This window comes from Amia ocellicauda, chromosome 7, assembly GCF_036373705.1.
Source record: "Amia ocellicauda isolate fAmiCal2 chromosome 7, fAmiCal2.hap1, whole genome shotgun sequence".
In the NCBI taxonomy this organism is placed as follows: Eukaryota; Metazoa; Chordata; class Actinopteri; order Amiiformes; family Amiidae; genus Amia; species Amia ocellicauda.
The window spans coordinates 26,260,470-26,282,425 of record NC_089856.1 but is presented as its reverse complement, the minus strand read 5'-3'; the positions used below and the strand labels follow the sequence as shown (position 1 = coordinate 26,282,425).

General features: G+C 36.6%; 2 protein-coding genes across 6 annotated transcripts in view; one reads left to right on the top strand and one right to left on the bottom strand.

Annotated features, from left to right (window-relative positions):
• The window catches only part of fndc3ba (fibronectin type III domain containing 3Ba), a 160,609-nt gene extending 157,687 nt beyond the window's left edge, over window positions 1-2,922 (top strand). For all 5 annotated transcript variants that reach the window (XM_066708914.1, XM_066708910.1, XM_066708913.1 and 2 more), the window contains one exon: window positions 1,851-2,922. In XM_066708914.1, coding sequence (XP_066565011.1) covers window positions 1,851-2,162 — 312 coding nt within the window. In that variant the 3' untranslated portion in view covers window positions 2,163-2,922. The remainder of the gene's footprint in view (window positions 1-1,850) is intronic.
• A 12,710-nt stretch (window positions 2,923-15,632) lies between these two features.
• On the bottom strand, window positions 15,633-21,080 carry LOC136753085 (growth hormone secretagogue receptor type 1). The gene is made up of 2 exons (XM_066708909.1): window positions 19,469-21,080; window positions 15,633-17,186 (listed from the first exon to the last, which is right to left on the bottom strand). The coding sequence occupies exons 1-2, from the start codon at window positions 20,262-20,264 to the stop codon at window positions 16,882-16,884; spliced, it is 1,101 nt and encodes a 366-aa protein (XP_066565006.1). The 5' UTR covers window positions 20,265-21,080; the 3' UTR covers window positions 15,633-16,881.
• Window positions 21,081-21,956: the final 876 nt, after the last annotated feature.

Here is a 21,956-nt window from a genome sequence, read left to right as displayed (position 1 = left end):
AGGATGAATTGCAGACTTCTCAGTAATACAGCCTTAGACAGCGCAAAGAGGTGCATAAAACTTGGTGTGTTTCCTTCTCTTATTCGCCTATAGATATTGGTTTAAACTTAAAGTAATGTGTTAATAGAAGTATCACAAAGTTTGGGAACACCCTACTGCACAAATAAAGGCAGAATTTTTTGTTGACTTATGTCTTTTTAAGTGATTTTTGAAAACTTTGAAGTTTGAAAACTCCTCAGAATGTGAAAAATGAAATGGAAAACTTGTCGTGTTACTCAATCAGCTATTATACCTGCTTGTTTTAAATTACTTGGAAGCTGTTAACAATCCAACAATTAAAAAACATCCAAAAGCTGAAATAGAGTAGAACCATAACTAGAATGACTGGCATTATGCCTCGAAGATTACAGTATGCAGGCAGTATGTCAATTCTTCAAGCTGAAATGGTATTGACAAATGGGATGTTAGCATCGAATAATGCATTCTAAATACCCCATTCAGGATTTGTAATTGAAATAAAGTGCATGAACCTGAAGAGGACAAAAAGTAAACACTGCTTGTGGGGAATATTTAATTACAAGAGAGCAAAACACATTAGCTAGAGAACAGTTTCACCTTGTTGATGGACAGTTTCTAACTGATTAAGTGTTAGTGCGGTTATAAATTGATGCCTTTCAAAAGGATTTTTAGAAGAATACTTTTGAACAGGCTTTTAGATCTTTAAAATGTCGAAAGAAACTAATGAAGGCATTCATTTGTAAAGAAGTACAACCTGCATCAACATTAGTCTTCATTTATTAACATACAGCTGGACAAACCAGGTACAAAAAGAAGGTATAGGGGTCCATAAGGCATTTTTATGTGTAGATATGATTCAAATAGCTCCCTAAATAAAATACTGTTTATTATGTTATGGGTTTTCATTAACAACAAGCTGGTGATATTTGTGACTCACCATATGGTGTGGTTAATACATTGAAATTAAGTCATACATTATCAATAAATCATAGTTATTTTTTGTTCTTTACATACAACTGGCATATTTAGAAAGCTTGCCTTATACATTACTTCAGATATCAGTCCTAGACAGGTATTGAATCACCTGAAAACAATGTATAGCCATATAAAAAAATATGCGTTTCTTGCTGTGGAACTAAGAAACACATTATACTCTGAAAGCTTTGTGTAAACACTACATGCTATACTGGATCCTGTGAATTAGTCTGAGTCTGCACTTATAGGTTGATTTAGATACAGGATGTTGTGCCAAAGGATATTCTTAAGAGACCATTTCCCGTATGAGAAAGTGACTGAGGAATGTTAATGTTATCTGCAGTAGGTCCTCAAGTGATGTAGAATTCAGCATAGCGGTTGAGAAAAATGTCATCACTGTCACTCTAATATTCCAAAGACATTACCTCAGAGAAGGGTACATTGTATTAGACGGCAGAATTAGAATATTTCTTATTCAGATTAAACTTCTCGGCAACCCATTAAAAGCTTTTTAATGAATAGCATTACAAAAAATCTATAATATATGAATGACCCTTGTTTATAACCTGGGATGGGAATCAGAAAGGCTAGAACTTTGACAGGTTGCACAGCTGCTGCAGGAGTTTAGATATGGTGATGAGGCTAAAGAAGTGTGCAGAGGGGGAGAGTTGTTTTTATTATTCAATTTAAAAAAAACGAACCAACCAAGGTGGGATTATTTCAGGAACAGCTTTTGTAAGCAATTCAAGGGATATATATATACAGCCTTTTCCTTTTCAAGTGAAGAAAGGATATGAACCTAGATGCAAAATCAGGCTTTAAATATTTCTTGTGGTCTCCTTTTGTTTTGCCCTTAGGTGTTCAAAGGTGAAGAAACTGCATTCCAGATCTCAGGCCTTCAGTGCAACGTGGATTACCGCTTCCGCGTGTGTGTGTGCCGGCGATGTTTGGACTCCACACAGGAACTGTGTGGCCCCTACAGCCCCTCCACCTTCTTCACACTGCGGCGTAGTGAGCTGGCACTGCCAGGAGAAATGGGAGCCGCGGACAGCAGTAAATCAAAGAGCCTGATATCCACCGATGAACAGTTTGCAGCGCTCATCGTTTTGGGCTTTGCAACTCTGTCCATTCTGATTGCCTTTATTTTGCAATACTTCTTTATGAAGTAATAACTATACATGACAACAAGAAAAAGAATACAGAGAAAAAAAACTTGAGGTATATTTTTAACTAATGCTACGCATTATAGTCCCAATATGTATTCTGATTTTTATTTTTTTTTTTTTTTTTCATTTTTTCTTTTTCTTTTCCATGTCTTTTTGTCTTGTTTTCTTTGTTGTATTTTATGGTTTTATTTCAACAGAAGCCTTAGGTCTTTGCTGCACCTTGTTTTGGAAAGAAAATTCTGATTAACAAGCCTTAAAAGAAGTTGTGAGCAAAAACAGTTGTTAACAGAATTATTTGCATGTTTTTTTTTATATCGTTTTAAATCTATATGACTAAAAAAATGTATTTTTCTTTACATTGACGGCCTTACTTTTGTGTTCACTGTTTATCTGAATTTGCTTCAACTTTTTTTACAGCCATACTTGTTCTAGGCATCATAGCTTTAACATTTTGATACTTATCTTTCCCCATGACATAATGCCGTACTCTTTTTACCAGAAGACAAACCGTAAATTTAGTTATTATAGATATTTATAGATATTACTGAAATTGCAGTACTCAGAAAATGAAACGACAAGATGCCATTATGATGTTATAAGAGTTGTCTTTTGACAAAGTCAAAGCCACCAGCATTAAGCTGCCAAAGCAAGTTGCAATCCATGCAGATGCATGGTTTAAATGATGCTGCTATCCTGTATTGTTTAAGATTGAAACCAGTTATCTAATATATAACAAAATATATAAATTCATTATATACAATGTAATATACACTCACCTAAAGGATTATTAGGAACACCATACTAATACTGTGTTTGACCCCCTTTCCCCTTCAGAACTGCCTTAATTCTACGTGGCATTGATTCAACAAGGTGCTGAAAGCATTCTTTGGAAATGTTGGCCCATATTGATAGGATAGCATCTTGCAGTTGATGGAGATTTGTGGGATGCACATCCAGGGCACGAAGCTCCCGTTCCACCACATCCCAAAGATGCTCTATTGGGTTGAGATCTGGTGACTGTGGGGGCCAGTTTAGTACAGTGAACTCATTGTCATGTTCAAGAAACCAATTTGAAATGATTCGACCTTTGTGACATGGTGCATTATCCTGCTGGAAGTAGCCATCAGAGGATGGGTACATGGTGGTCATAAAGGGATGGACATGGTCAGAAACAATGCTCAGGTAGGCCGTGGCATTTAAACGATGCCCAATTGGCACTAAGGGGCCTAAAGTGTGCCAAGAAAACATCCCCCACACCATTACACCACCACCACCAGCCTGCACAGTGGTAACAAGGCATGATGGATCCATGTTCTCATTCTGTTTACGCCAAATTCTGACTCTACCATCTGAATGTCTCAACAGAAATCGAGACTCATCAGACCAGGCAACATTTTTCCAGTCTTCAACTGTCCAATTTTGGTGAGCTTGCGCAAATTGTAGCCTCTTTTTCCTATTTGTAGTGGAGATGAGTGGTACCCGGTGGGGTCTTCTGCTGTTGTAGCCCATCCGCCTCAAGGTTGTACATGTTGTGGCTTCACAAATGCTTTGCTGCAAACCTCGGTTGTAACGAGTGGTTATTTCAGTCAAAGTTGCTCTTCTATCAGCTTGAATCAGTCGGCCCATTCTCCTCTGACCTCTAGCATCAACAAGGCATTTTCGCCCACAGGACTGCCGCATACTGGATGTTTTTCCCTTTTCACACCATTCTTTGGAAACCCTAGAAATGGTTGTGCGTGAAAATCCCAGTAACTGAGCAGATTGTGAAATACTCAGACCGGCCCGTCTGGCACCAACAACCATGCCACGCTCAAAATTGCTTAAATCACCTTTCTTTCCCATTCAGACATTCAGTTTGGAGTTCAGGAGATTGTCTTGACCAGGACCACACCCCTAAATGCATTGAAGCAACTGCCATGTGATTGGTTGGTTAGATAATTGCATTAATGAGAAATTGAATAGGTGTTCCTAATAATCCTTTAGGTGAGTGTAAATAACATTGGAGTAAAGATTTCAAGTCATGTATGAGTCAGCATAATGAATGGTGCTTAAAATCTGTGGACAGTAGTCTTTAGGTTCAGGTTGTAGAGATGGCTGTGTGCAAGTGCTAAAATACTATAGCCCCTATAGCTTTACCAAATTAGATTATGGTAATTCTACAGATGACGGCAGTGTTTTGTTTGTATTTTCACCCCCTAAGGTCCTACACTTACACACATACTGTTATCTATAGCCAGTGAACAACCTGGCTAATCCATCATTCCTTGTTTATATTTTTTGGTTCATTTTTTTGTTCTTTCTCTGCAGCAACATCCTAGTGTATTACCTCTACAGGCAAGATGCGTTCTTCAAGTCCACTTCATATTCGGTAGTTACGGGACCAACTCTGATTTGAGCAATCATGATACATACTGTAAGGCAACCACCTGGCCTAATGCCAGTGCTGTGTTTAATGGTTGTTAGTCTGTGAAGGATAAACCCCAGTAGGCCCAGTAGCTGACCACCTTCTATTTCTAGACCTACTATACCACAAGAATGATCATGCCAAACATAACAGGAAGGTATTTTACATTTATCCTTTCTTTATTATTATTATTATTATTATTATTATTATTATTATTATTATTATTCATAATAATAATCAAAGTCCAGGTACAAGCCAGCAGATCTCACAAATCCAAAGAGTTTTTTTACACTTGCAGTTTCTTTTGAAGTTGTTAAGTCGGAGTAGTTCTGTATCTACAGTCACTCTCCACACCCCCATACCCCAAACCCCGCCCCCTTCTGGTTGTGACAGCCTGTAAAATGTACCTCAGGGACGTGAACTTTACAGAGGTAAAACCATTTAAAAAGAGATAAATACTAAGTTTCCAAGAGGGTGCTGCAAACACTAAATTTTATATTGTGATTTAAAAGACAAACTTTTACAATCTTGTCTTAGCCTGTTAGCTTTTTTTTTCTCATTGCCTAAGCTGTGCCTTGCTCTGCTGTTCATAAGCAAAGTCGTTTACTAGCTCAAAAAATACCTTTACCAAAGTTAATGGGAAAGTAAGGTATAATTCTTTTTGTTTTTAGGTTTATTTATACTGTATATTGCATACAGTACTTTAAATGCCAATTACAGTGCAATCTTCATTTATTTATTTAAAAAAATGAGACAAGTGTAGTTATGTACTAATTTTTTTTTCCTGTTAGCATGTTATATATTTTTTTTTCCTGTTTTTGTATTGATGTATGTTAGATTTATATTTACTGGCCAGCATTCCTAATATCAATAACCCTTTATGTGTTTTGTTTTGTTTGTTTGTCTTTCAAAAATTGGGAACATTGTGTCAATATCAGTAAAGGAATGGTTTACATGTATTCAAATGCATATTCATCTCCTTTCGAAACAAGTGCTGAATTACAGCGTTATTTTATTTGCCTATATAGATGTAGCAGATGTTAGCCAGGTTATGGTTTCTTTAATGGGATTTAATTATAGCTGGATTTGGCATTGCAAAATAGTGTTATTAAGCTTATAAATTCATGTTGTTTGCCAAAGCTAAGGCTTGTTCACTTTATTCTACTTTTATTTAAAAGGTTATTTGACACTACATCATTATCTTAAAAAAGGAAACATTACAAACTCATCTGTGACTCTAATGATGTTTTCTTTTTGTACAACAATTTTGTGGCATTTCATTGTATAACCCTTTTGAAATTCTTTTTTTAAATGATTACACATTAAAGAGAAAGGAAAAAAAAAAATACAATCAAAAATTGTTTTCAGAGGAACGATTTTCCCAGATATGTTTTTTGTTAGTTTGTTCTTCTTTTTTGTTTTTATCAGTAGCGCAATAGTGAACATATCCAGTATTTCGGTAAAATATATAAATAGATATATAGATATAGTATGATGGTAATACAAACTAACCGAGATGAAGCACTTTTTAAGCAAAACAATAATCTTTATAAAACGTATAAGGTATCATTATTAAGCTGTAATGCTTACCTAAGTAGCATTAATGGTTCTTAAAAGTAAAATTTTGATTACGGCGAAAAACGAGAAATCATGAACCTGTCAAGGAGTCTATTCAGCTGACCTAACCAGCCACAGTCACAGATTTGGCAGGAAACCAAAATTAGAAAAAAATTGCAACCTCTTTTTAATTGGAATGTCTGTGTTTCGCGGGCAATCGTTTGTCTTCTAAAAGGCCAGCATACACTAAGGCAAGGCCCTGTGTCTGTGTTCTGAATTTAAACAGTATTCAGCTTGGCTTCATAGACCCCCCAATTGTTGCTGTTATGTTTTAGTTTTTTTTTTTTTGGATTTCTTTTGACTGAAAAAATGTCTGCATGAACCTTGAGTTCTGTTGCTTTACAGTAATAATGGAATCTTTAGACAATAGTTTGGTGAATGATCAGTACTGTTACAAAAGTTATCCCTTCTAAATGTATAGAAACACAAATGGTTTAAAACATCTTTAATCGGAAAGAGAGAGAAAAAAACATGTTTTACCTCACAGTTAGATGAACATTCCAAGCTTTTCATGATTTACGATTAAAAAAAATAAAAATAAAAAAATCATACATTTCTTTCTTGTAAATTTTAGACGATTTCATATGCATTATATAAAAAAAAACTGCCATATCAATTTTAATGTATAGATTTTGCAAATACTACCCTATGTATGTAAGACTAAAAAAAACTGTATTTGTAGCGTATATGTAATATATTTATGCCCAATAAATGTTTAAATTTTTTCTGATATTGTCTAGGATCCTTTATTTATGAATGTGCACAAAGTAAAGCAAGGTGAAGGTTAGGTATCAGGAAGCTGTAAATATGAATGGGTGTAGTTTTATCCTGAACATCAAATGCAAATTTGATTTTAAAGAAAATAAAAAGTGCTTCAGATTACAATGTAATCCTGTGTAGCAATAAAGAAGACTAAAACAAATCTACACTCCACTGGACTTCCATTTAACATCAACAAAAATGCAGGATAGGAGCAGTGACATAATTCTGTAACCTCCATTCATTCTTTTCAATATTTCAATATTGTAAAGAAAAAGTTAAGGGGCATATCAAAGCTATTTGTTTGAGAACATTTCTATCTTTCTAAAACCTTTTTGTTTGTTCCTTCCCCTGAGCATTGCTGAGCTAGAGATTGCTGAGAAGATCCAATATATGTTGTTTACCAGACTTAAACAAAGCACTTGTCCAACAATCTCCATCATTCATTCAAAGATCTTGGAAGTTGGCATCATTCCTTTGTTTGGGAAGGGCAAGGTGGGGGTTGGCTTCGCAGTTTTTCCAACTTATTTTGTCATTTAGTCAGTGTGATGCAGTCATAATGTGTTCCTATGCCAAAAACTCTTATTGAAACATAGACCAGAGTTTTTACAATAATACATGTTAGGTTTCTGCCCAGTTTCCCCACCCCAACTTTGACCTGAAAGTAATACGTTCTCCTTTACTTTCTTATTTTTAATAACAGGCATGAAATAATGCCTCAGGAGAAATATAACGACTCTCTAATGCTTGCTTTATGTGAATGAGCCTGCTTCTGGTTGATTTTCCACACTGTACTGCAGCTTTCAAGTATAATCTTCCTGTTGTGATGATATATAGCGGTACAGTATCTTTGAACTGAATTTCAGTTAATCTGTTTTCTCTTGTAAACTGTATTTTTACCATTCATTAAATGATAACTGCTTTGGATGACTTTGGGCATAGACTCTGCTCTAAAGAATTTTAAGCATGTCACCTTTGAACATAATCCATCTTCCTACTGTTGAAAATACTAGGCACCATACCTGTAATCTTGATCTTTTCTTAGTCAATGCCTATACCCTGCTTTTGGTTTAATACCCATTCTACTTTTGGGTGTTTACATGACAACATTGCCTATCGTACAAACTGCAGAGGTATTATTCTTTTTTGTTTAACACATCAACAAGAATAGCAATACCTCAGTTTTAACATACAGTGAGGGAAAAAAGTATTTGATCCCCTGTTGATTTTGTACATTTGCCCACTGACAAAGAAATGATCAGTCTATAATTTTAATGGTAGGTGTATTTTAACAGTGAGAGACAGAAAAACAACAACAAAATCCAGAAAAATGCATTTAAAAAAAGTTATAAATTGATTTGCATGTTAATAAGGGAAATAAGTATTTGATCCCCTATCAATCAGCAAGATTTCTGGCTCCCAAGTGTCTTTTATACAGGTAATGAGCTGAGATTAGGAGCACTCTCTTAAATCTCAGCTCGTTACCTGTATAAAAGACACCTGTCCACAGAAGCAATCAATCAATCAAATTCTCCACCATGGCCAAGACCAAAGAGCTGTCCAAGGATGTCAGGGACAAGATTGTAGACCTACACAAGGCTGGAATGGGCTACAACACCATCGCCAAGCAGCTTGGTGAGAAAGTGACAACAGTTGGTGCAATTATTCGCAAATGGCAGAAACATAAAATAACTGTCAGTCTCCCTCGGTCTGGGGCTCCATGCAAGATCTCACCTCGTGGAGTTTCAATGATCATGAGAACGGTGAGGAATCAGCCCAGAACTACACGGGAGGATCTTGTTAATGATCTCAAGGCAGCTGGGATCATAGTCACCAAGAAAACAATTGGTAACACACTACGCCGTGAAGGACTGAAATCCTGCAGCGCCCGCAAGGTCCCCCTGCTCAAGAAAGCACATGTACAGGCCCGTCTGAAGTTTGCCAATGAACATCTGAATGATTCAGAGGAGAACTGGTTGAAAGTGTTGTGGTCAGATGAGACCAAAATCGAGCTCTTTGGCATCAACTCAACTCGCCGTGTTTGGAGGAGGAGGAATGACCCCAAGAACACCATCCCCACCGTCAAACATGGAGGTGGAAACATTATGCTTTGGGGGTGTTTTTCTGCTAAGGGGACAGGACAACTGCACCACATCAAAGGGACGATGGACGGGGTCATGTACTGTCAAATCTTGGGTGAGAACCTCCTTCCCTCAGCCAGGGCATTGAAAATGGGTCGTGGATGGGTATTCCAGCATGACAATGACCCAAAACACACAGCCAAGGCAACAAAGGAGTGGCTCACGAAGAAGCACATTAAGGTCCTGGAGTGGCCTAGCCAGTCTCCAGACCTTAATCCCATAGAAAATCTGTGGAGGGAGCTGAAGGTTCGAGTTGCCAAACGTCAGCCTCGAAACCTTAATGACTTGGAGAGGATCTGCAAAGAGGAGTGGGACAAAATCCCTCCTGAGATGTGTGCAAACCTGGTGGCCAACTACAAGAAACATCTGACCTCTGTGATTGCCAACAAGGGTTTTGCCACCAAGTACTAAGTCGAAGGGGTCAAATACTTATTTCCCTCATTAACATGCAAATCAATGTATAACTTTTTTGAAATGCGTTTTTCTGTATTTTTTTGTTGTTATTCCGTCTCTCGCTGTTAAAATACACCTACCATTAAAATTATAGACTGATCATTTTGTCAGTGGGCAAACGTACAAAATCAGCAGGGGATCAAATACTTTTTTCCCTCACTGTATCTAGTACAAATCAATAGCTGATACTGATCATTTTGTCCTTAATTGTATTTCAGTACGATTTGTATATATAGTACATAGTTTTGCAGATGCAAAGTGTTTTAGTTTCTGTGTAATAAAACACAATAAAAGACAACATAATGTGCATCTGTGTTCTCCAAGATAAAACTGTTTTAAACCACCTTATTCAGCAGAATTCACTATTTAGCAACTTTTGAATTTCTATTCTTCACTGTTCAATTTGAAGCAGTTCCAGGCAAAAAAAGAAAGTGAAGCTGTATAAAATCAAGATTAATTGGCATTCAGCTGAACGTGAAACCAGCTAGTGGAATAAAATATCAATTTCTACAGTATCTATATTGTAGCTGACAGGGTTTCCTCTGGAAAGTCGTATTCATCCATTACCAAAGCGCATTAGGATTCTAATCTAAGTATTTTAGAAATGGCCTTTAAAAGAAGAAGCCAGTATTTAATCAGCAGTAAATGTTGGCAGAAGAAGTATTAATATGTATATTTTATTAAGAGGGGAGACTATGAATTTGCCAAATTATAGCTTATCTTCCCTGAATCACTGAACTTTCAAGGTGACTTGATTTGTGTTGCCATCTTGTTCTCAACCTTTGAAGAAAGATACATAAAATATATCGCACTGTGTGATCCATAAAGCAAAATGATGAATTAAGGTTTAATGCTTATGAAACTTTTTAATGTAGCTTCTAGTAGTCCAGTATTATCATTTGAAGCTATTTTTAACAGTGTTTCATGAAAGACAGCATAAGCCTTGTGCTCCTATGAGGTTTAAAGCTTTTGCCATTCCCCCAGAGTCAGTGATTGCCCAGAGACAGCTTAAAAATCTTCGGAGCATAATCTTATATCAACTCAACTATATTTTCTCAGAAGACACTCAACTATACGTTAGCATTCATCCATCCTATTCTAGCTTAATATGTTCTCTCTTTTATGTACATATACATTTTCAAATCTGAGCTCAATGTACAGTACTATGCAAATGTTTTAGGCAGGCTGCTGTAAAGTAAGAATGCTTTCAAAAATAGGCCTGTTAATAGATTATATTTATCAATTAACTAAATGCAAAGTGAGTGAACAGAAGAAAAATCAAATCATCAAATCCATATTTGGTGTGACCACCCATTGCCTTCAAAACAGCATCAATTCTTCTAGGTACACTTGCACAAAGTCAGGGATTTTGTAAGCATATAGTCAGGTGTATGATTATACCAAACAGGTGTTAATGATCATCAATTCAATATGTAGGTTGAAACACAATCATGAACTGAAACAGAAACAGCTGTGTAGGAGGAATAAAACTGGGTGAGGAACAGTCAAACTCAGCTAACAAGGTAAGGTTGCTGAAGACAGTTTACTGTCAAAAGTCATACACCATGGCAAGACTGAGCACAGCAACAAGATACAAGGTAGTTATACTGCATCAGCAAGGTCTCTCCCAGGCAGAAATGTCAAGGCAGACAGGGGTTTCCAGATGTTGGCAGAAAACAGTGGGACCCTGGTACATCCATCTACTGTCAGGAGAAGTCTGGTCAGAAGTGGCCTTCAGGGAAGACTTGCGGCCAAAAAGCCATACCTCCGATGTGGCAACAAGGCCAAGCCTCTCAACTATGCACGAAAACACAGGAACTGGGGTGCAGAAAAATGGCAGCAGGTGCTCTGGACTGATGAGTCAAATTTTAAAATATTTGTCTGTAGCAGAAGGCAATTTCTTTGCCAAAGGCCTGGACACATGTCTGCAGGCAACAGTGAAGCATGGTGGAGGTTCCTTGCTAGTTTGGGGCTACATTTCTGCAAATGGAGTTGGGGATTTGGTCAGAATTAATGGTCTCCTCAATGCTGAGAAGTACAGGCAGATAATTATCCATCATGCAATACTATCAGGGAGGCATCTGATTGGCCCCAAATTTATTCTGCAGCATGACAACGACCCCAAACATACAGTGACCATCATTAAGAGCTATCTTCAGTGTAAAGAAGAAGAAGGAGTCCTGGAAGTGATGGTATGGCCCCCACAGAGCCCTGATCTCAACATCATCGAGTCTGTCTGGGATTACATGATGAGAGAGAAGCAACTGAGGCTGCCTAAATCCACAGAAGAACTGTGGTTAGTTCTCCAAGATGTTTGGGCCAACCTACCTGCCAAGTTCCTTCAAAAACTGTGTGCAAGTGTACCTAGAAGAATTGATGCTGTTTTTAAGGCAAAACAGTCACACCAAATGTTGATTTGATGTAGATTTTTCTTCTGTTCACTCACTTTGCATTTAGTTAATTGATAAATATAATCCATTAACATGTCTATTTTTGAAAGCATTCTTACTTTACAGCATTTTTTCACACCTGCCTAAAACTTTTGCACATACTGTGTAGTCAGTCGATCCTACATTATCTACTTCTACTATTGACTTCCGTTCCAAATTGTCGTAATACCTACATTTTTATTTAGATAGGAACTTTGTGCATCTTGTGTAATGGTTGTGACTTTTGAGAATGGCCTTGAACAGTTTCACAGATGACAATTCAAATGTTGGGATCAAAATAGGTTTCTGTTTGCCCAGTGCAGGTTAATGTGGGTGCAATGAGTCCTCAAGTCTCAGGCAAATCTGAGATTAACTGCCAATATTGTCATTAACTAAACCAGGTCTATAAAATAAAAATCACTGATACTCTGATATTCACAAACACTCTCATGCCTTTCTTAACATTTTCAAAAACATATTTAATCTGGCATCCACCATTTTGTGGACATTCATTAAGCTCACTCGACAAAGCTCACTCCAATAAGCTGTAGCACTCAATAACTACATTGTATTTTTGTTTTGTATTTTCATATTTTGGACAGTGCACTGCCAGCATTAATGGAATGTAATTTTATGGTCACAGATCCACTAACAGAAAACCTTACTGGATAATAGTATAGATAATAGTGAACACTTCTAGGATTGCTATGAAACACGCTCCTTTCTCTTCACTAGAAGTGTACAGTATTCATATGATCAGTCTACAAAAAAGGATTCTGCCTGAGCTCGGGTAAAGAGTGGGCCTTAACCTATTTAATCAATTTTGAATTTGAGAATTTTCCTGGCTGTGTTGCCAAGACTTGTGGCAATATAGTGTAAATATGATACAATTGATTAAGCTTGCTCCATTCTGTCCTAACATACAATACTGAGGCTGGAGACTATTTGAGCCTGCATTTCTTCTTCTATTTCTTTGGTTTTATAGTTTATTCATTATAGTTTAATTAAGGTTAGACCCAGAGGGAGAAGTTTTTATCTCTAGCTTGTTTACCCCAGCAGTTTGGTAATTTAAACTCTGATTAAAGATGTGTATGTTTTTGTAGTCCCTATATTGAATAGGAGCATACGATCTTCTCTAACTAGGGTTTGTATAAACTATAATAATTTCATTTGTCTGACTCACTTTGGTTATTCTAAGCCAAAATCGCTTGACTTATACAAGTGAAATGTTTATATTTCTGTTATTTTCTATGGTCACCGAAAAACCTCACATGATTTTTCTGTCATTCTTGTTTTTGTTAAAGCTGGATAATTGTTTAATATATAAATATAAATATAAATTCTCACAACACTGTTTTTGTTGGTTAATCCTTTGGATCGTCCTTGAAGAATGATTTTATAAAAACTTTAGTAAACTGTCATCCCAAATACCTTTATAATAATTGCAGAATTATAAGGAATAAATTAAATGTGGATTGCCTCCATTGTGACAGTTGCTCACCCAGCTGTTATATGTATTCCCTATACCAGCTCTCTCTCTTACTGCTGTTCTTGACAAACAATGCTTGACCACAGTGGAACGTATCTGAAACCCTCCAGACTTCTGGCACTAAAGCCATTTTGTATTTTAATCAGTTGTTTGAGTGCAGAAATGCATGCGTCTAGTCAGATTTGTAATTGAATAATGAAGGTGATTTCTCAAACGGCTATCGATTTATTCCTGATGGAGTTAAAGATTAAGAATAAATCCCAGCCGTGTTCCATTTTTGCAGAATTGTATCTGCCACTACGAATGATGAGATGGGAGAAAAGGAGGACTAGTAATATTGCTTGCTTTTGGATGTCTCTGTTCTTGGGCCTTTTTAGAATAAAAAACAAATGCATCAATATATGCTGAATATGTTAAAGTAAGTAACATAAATTACATTTTGCTGATTTTCTACAGATCATTCAGGAATACAGTTTTCAATGAAGCTAATATTATCAAAGTGAAGCATAATCCGAATTCTCCAGGTATCTGTAATAATATTAGCATCATCAAAACTGTATTCCTGAACATTCTGGACCAAACAGTGAATCAGCAAATCACCTTCTAAAATATCTGTTTCAAGACTATGTAAATGGAAAACAAAATAGTCTGACAAGTCTCTAAACAGTGTATTAATGTGACTATTTTGTTCTCTATTTACATAGTCTTGAAATAGTCTTGAATTAGGAATTTAATTGAATGATAGTCAAAATACACCACTTTCCATAGTTCTGAAATTTAAAGTGCTATCAAGGTAAAATATTCGTAATTGTAATTTTAAATCGATATATTAATACTGAAAGAGAAATACTCAGATTTGTTCTTACTGTTGTTCAATTTGAATAAATATAAATGCAAACAGGAAGGTGGATTCCAATTGATTTTATTGATTTTGGAATTTGGTTTTGGTTTTGGTGTATAACTAATTCATTTAAGTGCCGTAAACCTTAGATCAATATATTTGAAAAAATACAAATGACTTTTAATTATGTAAATGCATACTGCTAGCATCTTTTTCAGGATAAAATTGCTAGAGAAATCTTGCAAACCTTCCAAGGAATAGTACTGGAAATGTCTAGGTCATACAATCCTCTTTTGATTGTGTTTCACAAACAAAACATACATCCTATACCTTTTATCTCAAATTTCAGACCCAAATCAATTAATGCATATCAATATATTAATATTAATCATTCATTTGTTCTGAATTCCAGTTTTAAATTTGTTATTTTGTGTATTAAATGCTTTAAAGAAGAAATGTAAATACAAATACTTGACACTAGACATGGGAGTTGACAATCCTGCATGTAGTTCTCCAAATCTTTAAATATACCATGCAATAAAACAGATGGGCACATTTGAGATTTTGTGTTGATGCCCTTGCATAATGGAAACCCTTTTCTGAAACATCTCTAAGATTGACACTTTGTATGGCTGGAACAGTGTCTAGCTAAAATACTGTTTCACTGACCTTTACCTTAATGTGCTTCAGTTAGAAAGGTAGCATAGAGCAGCGAGTCAGGGAGTTTTGACTGTGGGAGTCAAACAAGTAATCAATATATTTTCTTAATCAAAAGATCTGTGTCTGTTTCAATTTTGGGCGTCTTCATATGGGGGATATATAGAACTGCTTAAATAAAATTAGAGATTTTGTTTCTAATAAAAACAAAATACAAATGACTGTGATTACAATCAGTTAGCCCGAGGGCAGTGGTATGGTGCCTTTCATTTTCTCAATTGAAAAAGGATAATTTGCAGTGTGCAGTTTAAGAAAGACAACTGAATTACTTGTCATAATTTAGAAAACGTTTTTTCTTTGCTTAGGCAATAACCAAAGATAAATAGGAATAAAGGCAAGTTGATAAAATTATACTTTATTATTTTCTGGAGTACATAGTTTTGTGTAAGACAAGTGCTACTTAACACAATTTCAAGAGACACAAGTGCTAAAATGCACTGAAAATGTATATTTCTGTACTCCTTTTTTTTTTTTGGAGCTGACATACTTACCATATATACATTGAAATGAAACAAATCCCATCTTTATTTTGTATGTTGCATATGCTGCAATATTAATAAGCAATAAATAAATACATTAAGTATTTCCCCCACTTCGCTGAAGAACCACTGCAAAAATAGAAATGATATTATTTCCCATGAGAGATTTTTATTAAAATGATACATTCATCTCTCAGTATTACAAATACAACAGGAAGAAAAGACACTGAAGCTAGACACCTATTATTATCTGTAAATGTGAGTGTGTGTGTGTGTGCATGTGTAGGCTAGTAGTGCATGGGCTTTTCATTCTTTAAATACAATAGCACATTCCTGAAAAAGGAGAGTTTTGCAGAAGAGTTTCATAATTTGCATGCCCAACAATAAAGATCATACTGCAACTGTAAACATTTATTGCAATCAGTACTATAGTATGTATTCAGAAATGTATCTTAAAAAATAAGCTTAGCTCCACCTACACTAACTGTTGTAACATCAAACAAACTTGTGGTAATTTTTCATGTTGGCTCATACATACTACACAACAAAACAAAATGCCAACATAATGGTATCAATAGATGTATGGGTTATAGGAAACTTATTGTTTAATAATAAACTTCTGTGAAGATATCATAGTTTCTTTCCAATCTTAAATCATATATTTTTTCCACCCAATAGATTAAGTTGTACATCAACCTACCAATCAAGGCATGAGATGGTAGTTTTCATGATCTCTATGTCTCCCCATCTTCATGCATTCTCTGTTGTTTAACTATATTAAGTGCACTTTCTTTTATGACTTCTTTAAGATATGCAGACAAAGTGCTAAGGATTTCATATTATACGGATTCCTAATTTTGATTCCAAATCAATAATTCACTGACAGTATGAAACTGCAGCCCCCTACCGTCAACGTTTTGTCATCTAGACCAGCGTCTGACAACCTTTTGCAAAGCATATTTCCGACCTGCTTTGGTATGATGATCATATAGACCACAGGAGATTATATTTTCTAAAATACCTCTCTGCTGTCCCAACACTCTGTGCTCCATTTATGTGAGTGTGCATTATCTACAAAACAGCATTAACAGTCTTTAAAGGAAACATCATATAACAAAAATGTGTCTACTCCAACCCCTTTCTTGATTTGTGGCATAGTTAGGCACATCAAGTTCAGTACATTAAAGAAAAAATCAGTTTACTAGTACATCGGCTCATTTTTTTGCAGTTGGATGATCACCTAAATCCACTTCAACTCTGTTTCTTGTTCCTTCCTCTTTTGTGAAATACAAGCTTAGGGGTAGCATTGTCTTATATGAAAAGCTCTGGTTTGTATGGCTTCCTTTCATTGGCACACCAAATCTAGTTGCAACATGAATAGTAAGTGGGGTGGTCAAGTACTAACACTAGACTCTGTCCAGCCTGGAGAACTTTCATCCTTCATGGTGGAAGCTGTCCTTCTTGGGGCTTGTTTTAGTCCAAAGAGTTTACAAGCTGCCACTCTGTATTTCTTGGACATAATATTGTACAGGATGGGGTTGATGGCAGCGCTAAGGTAAAACAGGACAAAGGAAACCAGGTTGCAGTATTGGCTGATCAGGGACATTAAAGGATGGCCCGCTTCAGATGACTTGGAAAATAAGTAGCGTCCAACATGAAACGGCAGCCAGCAGAGCACAAAGGCAAACACCACGACAGCTGCAAAAAAAAAAAAAGAGAAGAAAAGCTCAAAATGAGTGGCATGCTTGCTACAATTGAGACAAGGGGGAAGTAGGAGAAATTGCTTTGGTGAAACACTGAGAACTGAAACAAATGTGGTAGTGAGCTGTGTGCTTCAGGAAACAAGCATGTTCTGTAATCCTTTATGGAAGGTACATTCATATAGTATTTACCTGTTAATGCAAAATACACAACCTTAAAATAAACACAGAGGTAGAAATACAAGGAGAGCACAAAGCTCACTGATTGTACCTTCAAAGGTATCACTGCACAAACAATTGTGTAAAAGTGTTAGAATACACACAATAATACATGGACTGAAGACGGTAAGAGAATATTTAAATCTGCAACAGTTTCTAGGAAAATAATAATTATTTAGTACAGTAATATAGTCTTAAATAGATTGTTTATCTTACCTAAGGTTAAAAACAATTATTCAGTTCTTGTAGAAAATCAATAGGCTTGCTCTTGCTCTGTCCAAATACACTTTTAGTTTCCCCCACAAGGAGCGTTATTGTTCAGATGTGACCTTTCATTTTATTTATTTATTTACCTTACCAGTTGATATAAAGAAATGTATTTTATTTATTAACCTTTTTCAAGTCAATAGAGAGAAGATACTAATTTTTAATAATGACTTTGGCAAAGAGGTTCTCACAGCAACATAAAGTTAATAAAATAATGCAATACACTGTACAAAAATAGCAAACATATCAATCCGGTGTATCCCTTTGACTAAAGCCACCCACTTTAGCCGTTGTAACAGGTTCCAATCTTTAGCTGCAGCAAACTGAAATGAGTTCAAACCAAATCCTGTAGATATGACATTCACTTTTAGTCTGCATTATGATTACAATTTGTTCAGCAGTTGTTCACATATATATGGCAAAGGAGGCAGACTTGCAATCAAATCACAAATATCTTGAAACTGACATGGATATTTATTTGGAAATTATGGTTCCCTGGATCCAAAAATGGAAACGCAACAAGGGCTACAGTTAATGCCACATATAACACAATATTCCAAGAATAGTCAAATTCAATTTAAAGTCTTTATTCGTCCTTTCAAATGACAACATATCAGTTCGGTGCATTACAAGACAAATCAGGTGTCATGGTAGATGTCTTATCCTAATCGCCTGCTTATCACCTAGAACCTGGAATGGCGATTAACGGTGCATCTGCTTGGTTTTATTGAGATTTAATGGTCATAACCAAAAGCAGACTTATGACACTGGACAAGATATGGGTTTCCTTTCATTACGATACTAATCTCGTAGGGAGAATCAAATGTGAAGTTCGATTGTTTTAATAATCTGCACACAGCATTCATTTTAGTAACTGGAAGACACCCATCTCACTGAGGGCTTAGAGTGACACGACTGTTTTGTGTGAGCTTAGTTTATGAACGCAGATCTCTGTTGCTCATATATAAGTGAGAGATGTCTCCAATTAGAAAAGCCGTTTGAAACATCTTGCATTTCCCAGATGGTCACTGACATTGTAACACTTAGAAATACCAGGATGAAAATGATCCTTCAGAGAGGCGGGGGAGATCGTTTGGAGAGCCCAAGAAGACATCACTAAATACCAAAGATCATAGATCACTGTCATCCTATATTCAACGCTAATTAACCATATCGGATAATTACATAACTAAACAATTTAGAAAACACATTTCCGCACAGTAAGAGTGTTGACGTGAATGTAAAAAGCAACTGATTGGAGATTAACCCCTTACTTACCAACGTCATGTCGGTGTAATACGCCAGTTTAACTGTTGTATTTATTACATTTCATATCAAAATTAAACCTGATCATTAAACACCTTTCCAAGACAACAAAAATACAAGGTTTTTGTTTATTTTACGACTAACATATAATGAAGTTTCTTGAGATTTTAATTGAGTTTTTAGCAATTGTTCTCACAGCATAATCTTCTCCAGTGGGCTGGAGGTGATCAAACTACTGTCTCTGTAATCTTTGTATTCTCAAGGGAGGGAAATGTTCTAATAGATTGCAATTGCATTATGAATTCATTACACTATTTTGCCACCCCTCTTGTTTGAATGTGTCAGTTGCTCTTTGTTAAGCATGAATGCAGCACCACAGAGAAGTTGTTGCTGAGTCAATGGGTCCGATAGTTATGGGTTTATTAACAAGGATACCTACATACATGCATGCATACATACATGCAAAAATACACAATGAATTGTAACTTGAACCACTGGAAACAAAATATTTGAAGGAGTTGATCTTACCTAGCATTTTGACCGTTTGCTTGTTGTTCTTATCGCGACTCGACATATTGGGTCCTATCGTGCCCCTCTTCCTTTTCCACAACTTCCTGCCTATGAGGCTGTAGAGGACAGTCAAGCAAAACACAGGTAAGAAGAAAAAGATGCTGGACACCCACACCATGATGGTAAGGAGCCCCGACCGAATGGCATAGTCTGTCGCTTTGCACTCATTTGTCTCCCAGGCATTCGTCCCATTCTCGTGTTCAACTCCAACCAAGACAAAGATGGGTCCCGCACTGAGAAATGCCACTATCCAAAGCACTAATATGATTCCCTTCACTCGACCCTTTGTCACGACTACTTTGGCCTTGAGTGGGAAACAGATGGCAAAGTACCTTTCCACGCTGAGCGCGGTGATGTTGAGGATGGTGGAGTAAGTGCAGCTCTCGCTGATGAACTGAAAGAGTTTGCAAAGCAGGTCCCCGAAATTCCACGGCCGGTATCGCCAGATCCTGTACAGGTCCAGCGGCATGCAGAGGAAGATGAGCAGGTCCGAGAAGGCCATGCTGCAGAGATAAAAGTTGGTAGTCGTCCTCATGTCCTTGAATTTGGAAACGATCACAATAGTCATAAAATTCCCCGCAACTCCTACTATGAAGAGGAAAACACAAGCGCTCGTTATTCCTGTCAAAATTGGAATGGGGAATAGATGAACGGGGTAGTCTGTTTCCCTGTAAGTATCGTTGTCCATATAGTACCTGTCATCCAAACTGCAGTTATATGAACAGTTGGAATGATTCGTCCAGATAGGCATCATGTTAGTTACAACCTGGACCAGAAGCCAGATGTTAATCTTTCTGTTTCAAAGATGTGCAGGCGGCAACCCGGGCGCAGACTCCTCATCTCAGACGCAGAGGGAGAGAACTGGAGAGCACCTTTGAATCCGGAGAGTTCATTCAAATGATCATTGAAATCAGGCACTGAGGCGCAAAGGGGTATAGCACTTGACCAAGAAGGATACGAGGCTGGGAGAAAAGTGCTAAAAAAAAAAAAAAAAGACCTGCTTTACAACATCTGTCGGTATGAGTGGATTTACTTAAACATTTTTGACTTCATTTCAAGGTGTTCAGGAACCTGTTCGCTGCGTCTTAAAAGCTATTCGGGATCCCATATACACCGTTATGAAGATGCTTGCTTTCTGCGTTTTAATGGCATGATGAAAACACACACTTTTATCATCCAAAACAGTTAGTCAGTTTCCAAGGGGGACGTGTGAAGGATTTGAAATGTAACGGGATGCAGTATGTATCCAATTGTTGGACACGTTGAACTAAAACGACTAACAGACTTTTACAGTCCGCTTCGGTGCATATAAAACATGAAATACAAAATTGAAAGCACGTTTTCAGTAGCTTCTTGATCCCACCGCAGTCTCCTCTAACTGGATGCATTGGTCTGCTTGAAATAGGATCAACACACGCACACATGCGCAGATGTTTAGAAGCAAAACAATGCATCCCTTTAAAAAGTAAACGTTTCAAGTTGTCTTTGTCTGTGTGTATAGATGGAGGGTAACGATGGTGCTGTGCTTTTAAAATGTGCAAAAGTAATTTCAATCTTACACCTAAAGAAATGCTTCATTATTTTTCATAATTAGGCTACACAAAATTAAGGAGTGCACGATTTTCAAATGAATTATAATTATCATTAAACTAGCAGTTATAATAACAAAAACGGTATGCCAATAAGAACATTAAAAATACAACATAAGCCAATTGGTGGAGTGAAGCTTATTGTATAGATTGTTGCTTGCTCTGTAAAACTTAATATACAATGTGTTGGAAACAGTGTGCGATAAAATAAAATAACACCAAATAATATTTTGCCAGCACAAATGAAGTTTAAGAAAATACTTTGTTAGAAAAACATTCTTGTTGATTTTAACATAAACTTCGTGACCTTGATTGAACAGCACGATTTCAACACGTTTTGTTTGTGTAAATAATAACGTCGACAATTGGTTGTCGTTTTGTACCACCTAGCGGTAACATCATGCAATTCAAATGTTTGCAAGAGAAGGCAACCCAAGGTTTCCAGAATAAAATGTTAGTCATTGTAGTGATTGAAAGAGAGGTTCAATCATTACCTTTGAACAGACATGTACTCTAGCTTTCTGCTTCTGATGATTACGTAGGAATGCCTTTTAAATATGTGAAAGCCTATACAACTCTGACCGAAAATCCGGACTTGAAAACAAGATAATTGATGCTCTGAATTCTTACCCTCCCAACCTGACAGATAATGTTGACTATCCAATTGAGTTGCCTACCCGCCTCCCAGTAGGTAGCCCAATGCACTCTCCATGGTACTGAAATGTGCTTTCCACTGGACTATAGTGGCTATGTCAAGGACACGAATGGCCAATATAATGTGTGTGTATGTGTGTAGGGGGGGGGGGGACTCTCTTCATAGCCAATACGGTCACATTTATTCACACAATTGTTTATAT

Excerpts from the sequence above, each read along its gene's own strand:
- LOC136753085 (XM_066708909.1), bottom strand. The coding sequence starts at position 20,264 with ATGATGCCTATCTGGACGAATCATTCCAACTGTTCATATAACTGCAGT. Across the intron at positions 17,187-19,468 it reads GCAAACGGTCAAAATGCTAG|CTGTCGTGGTGTTTGCCTTT; the intron begins GTAAGATCAACT and ends TTTTTTTTGCAG.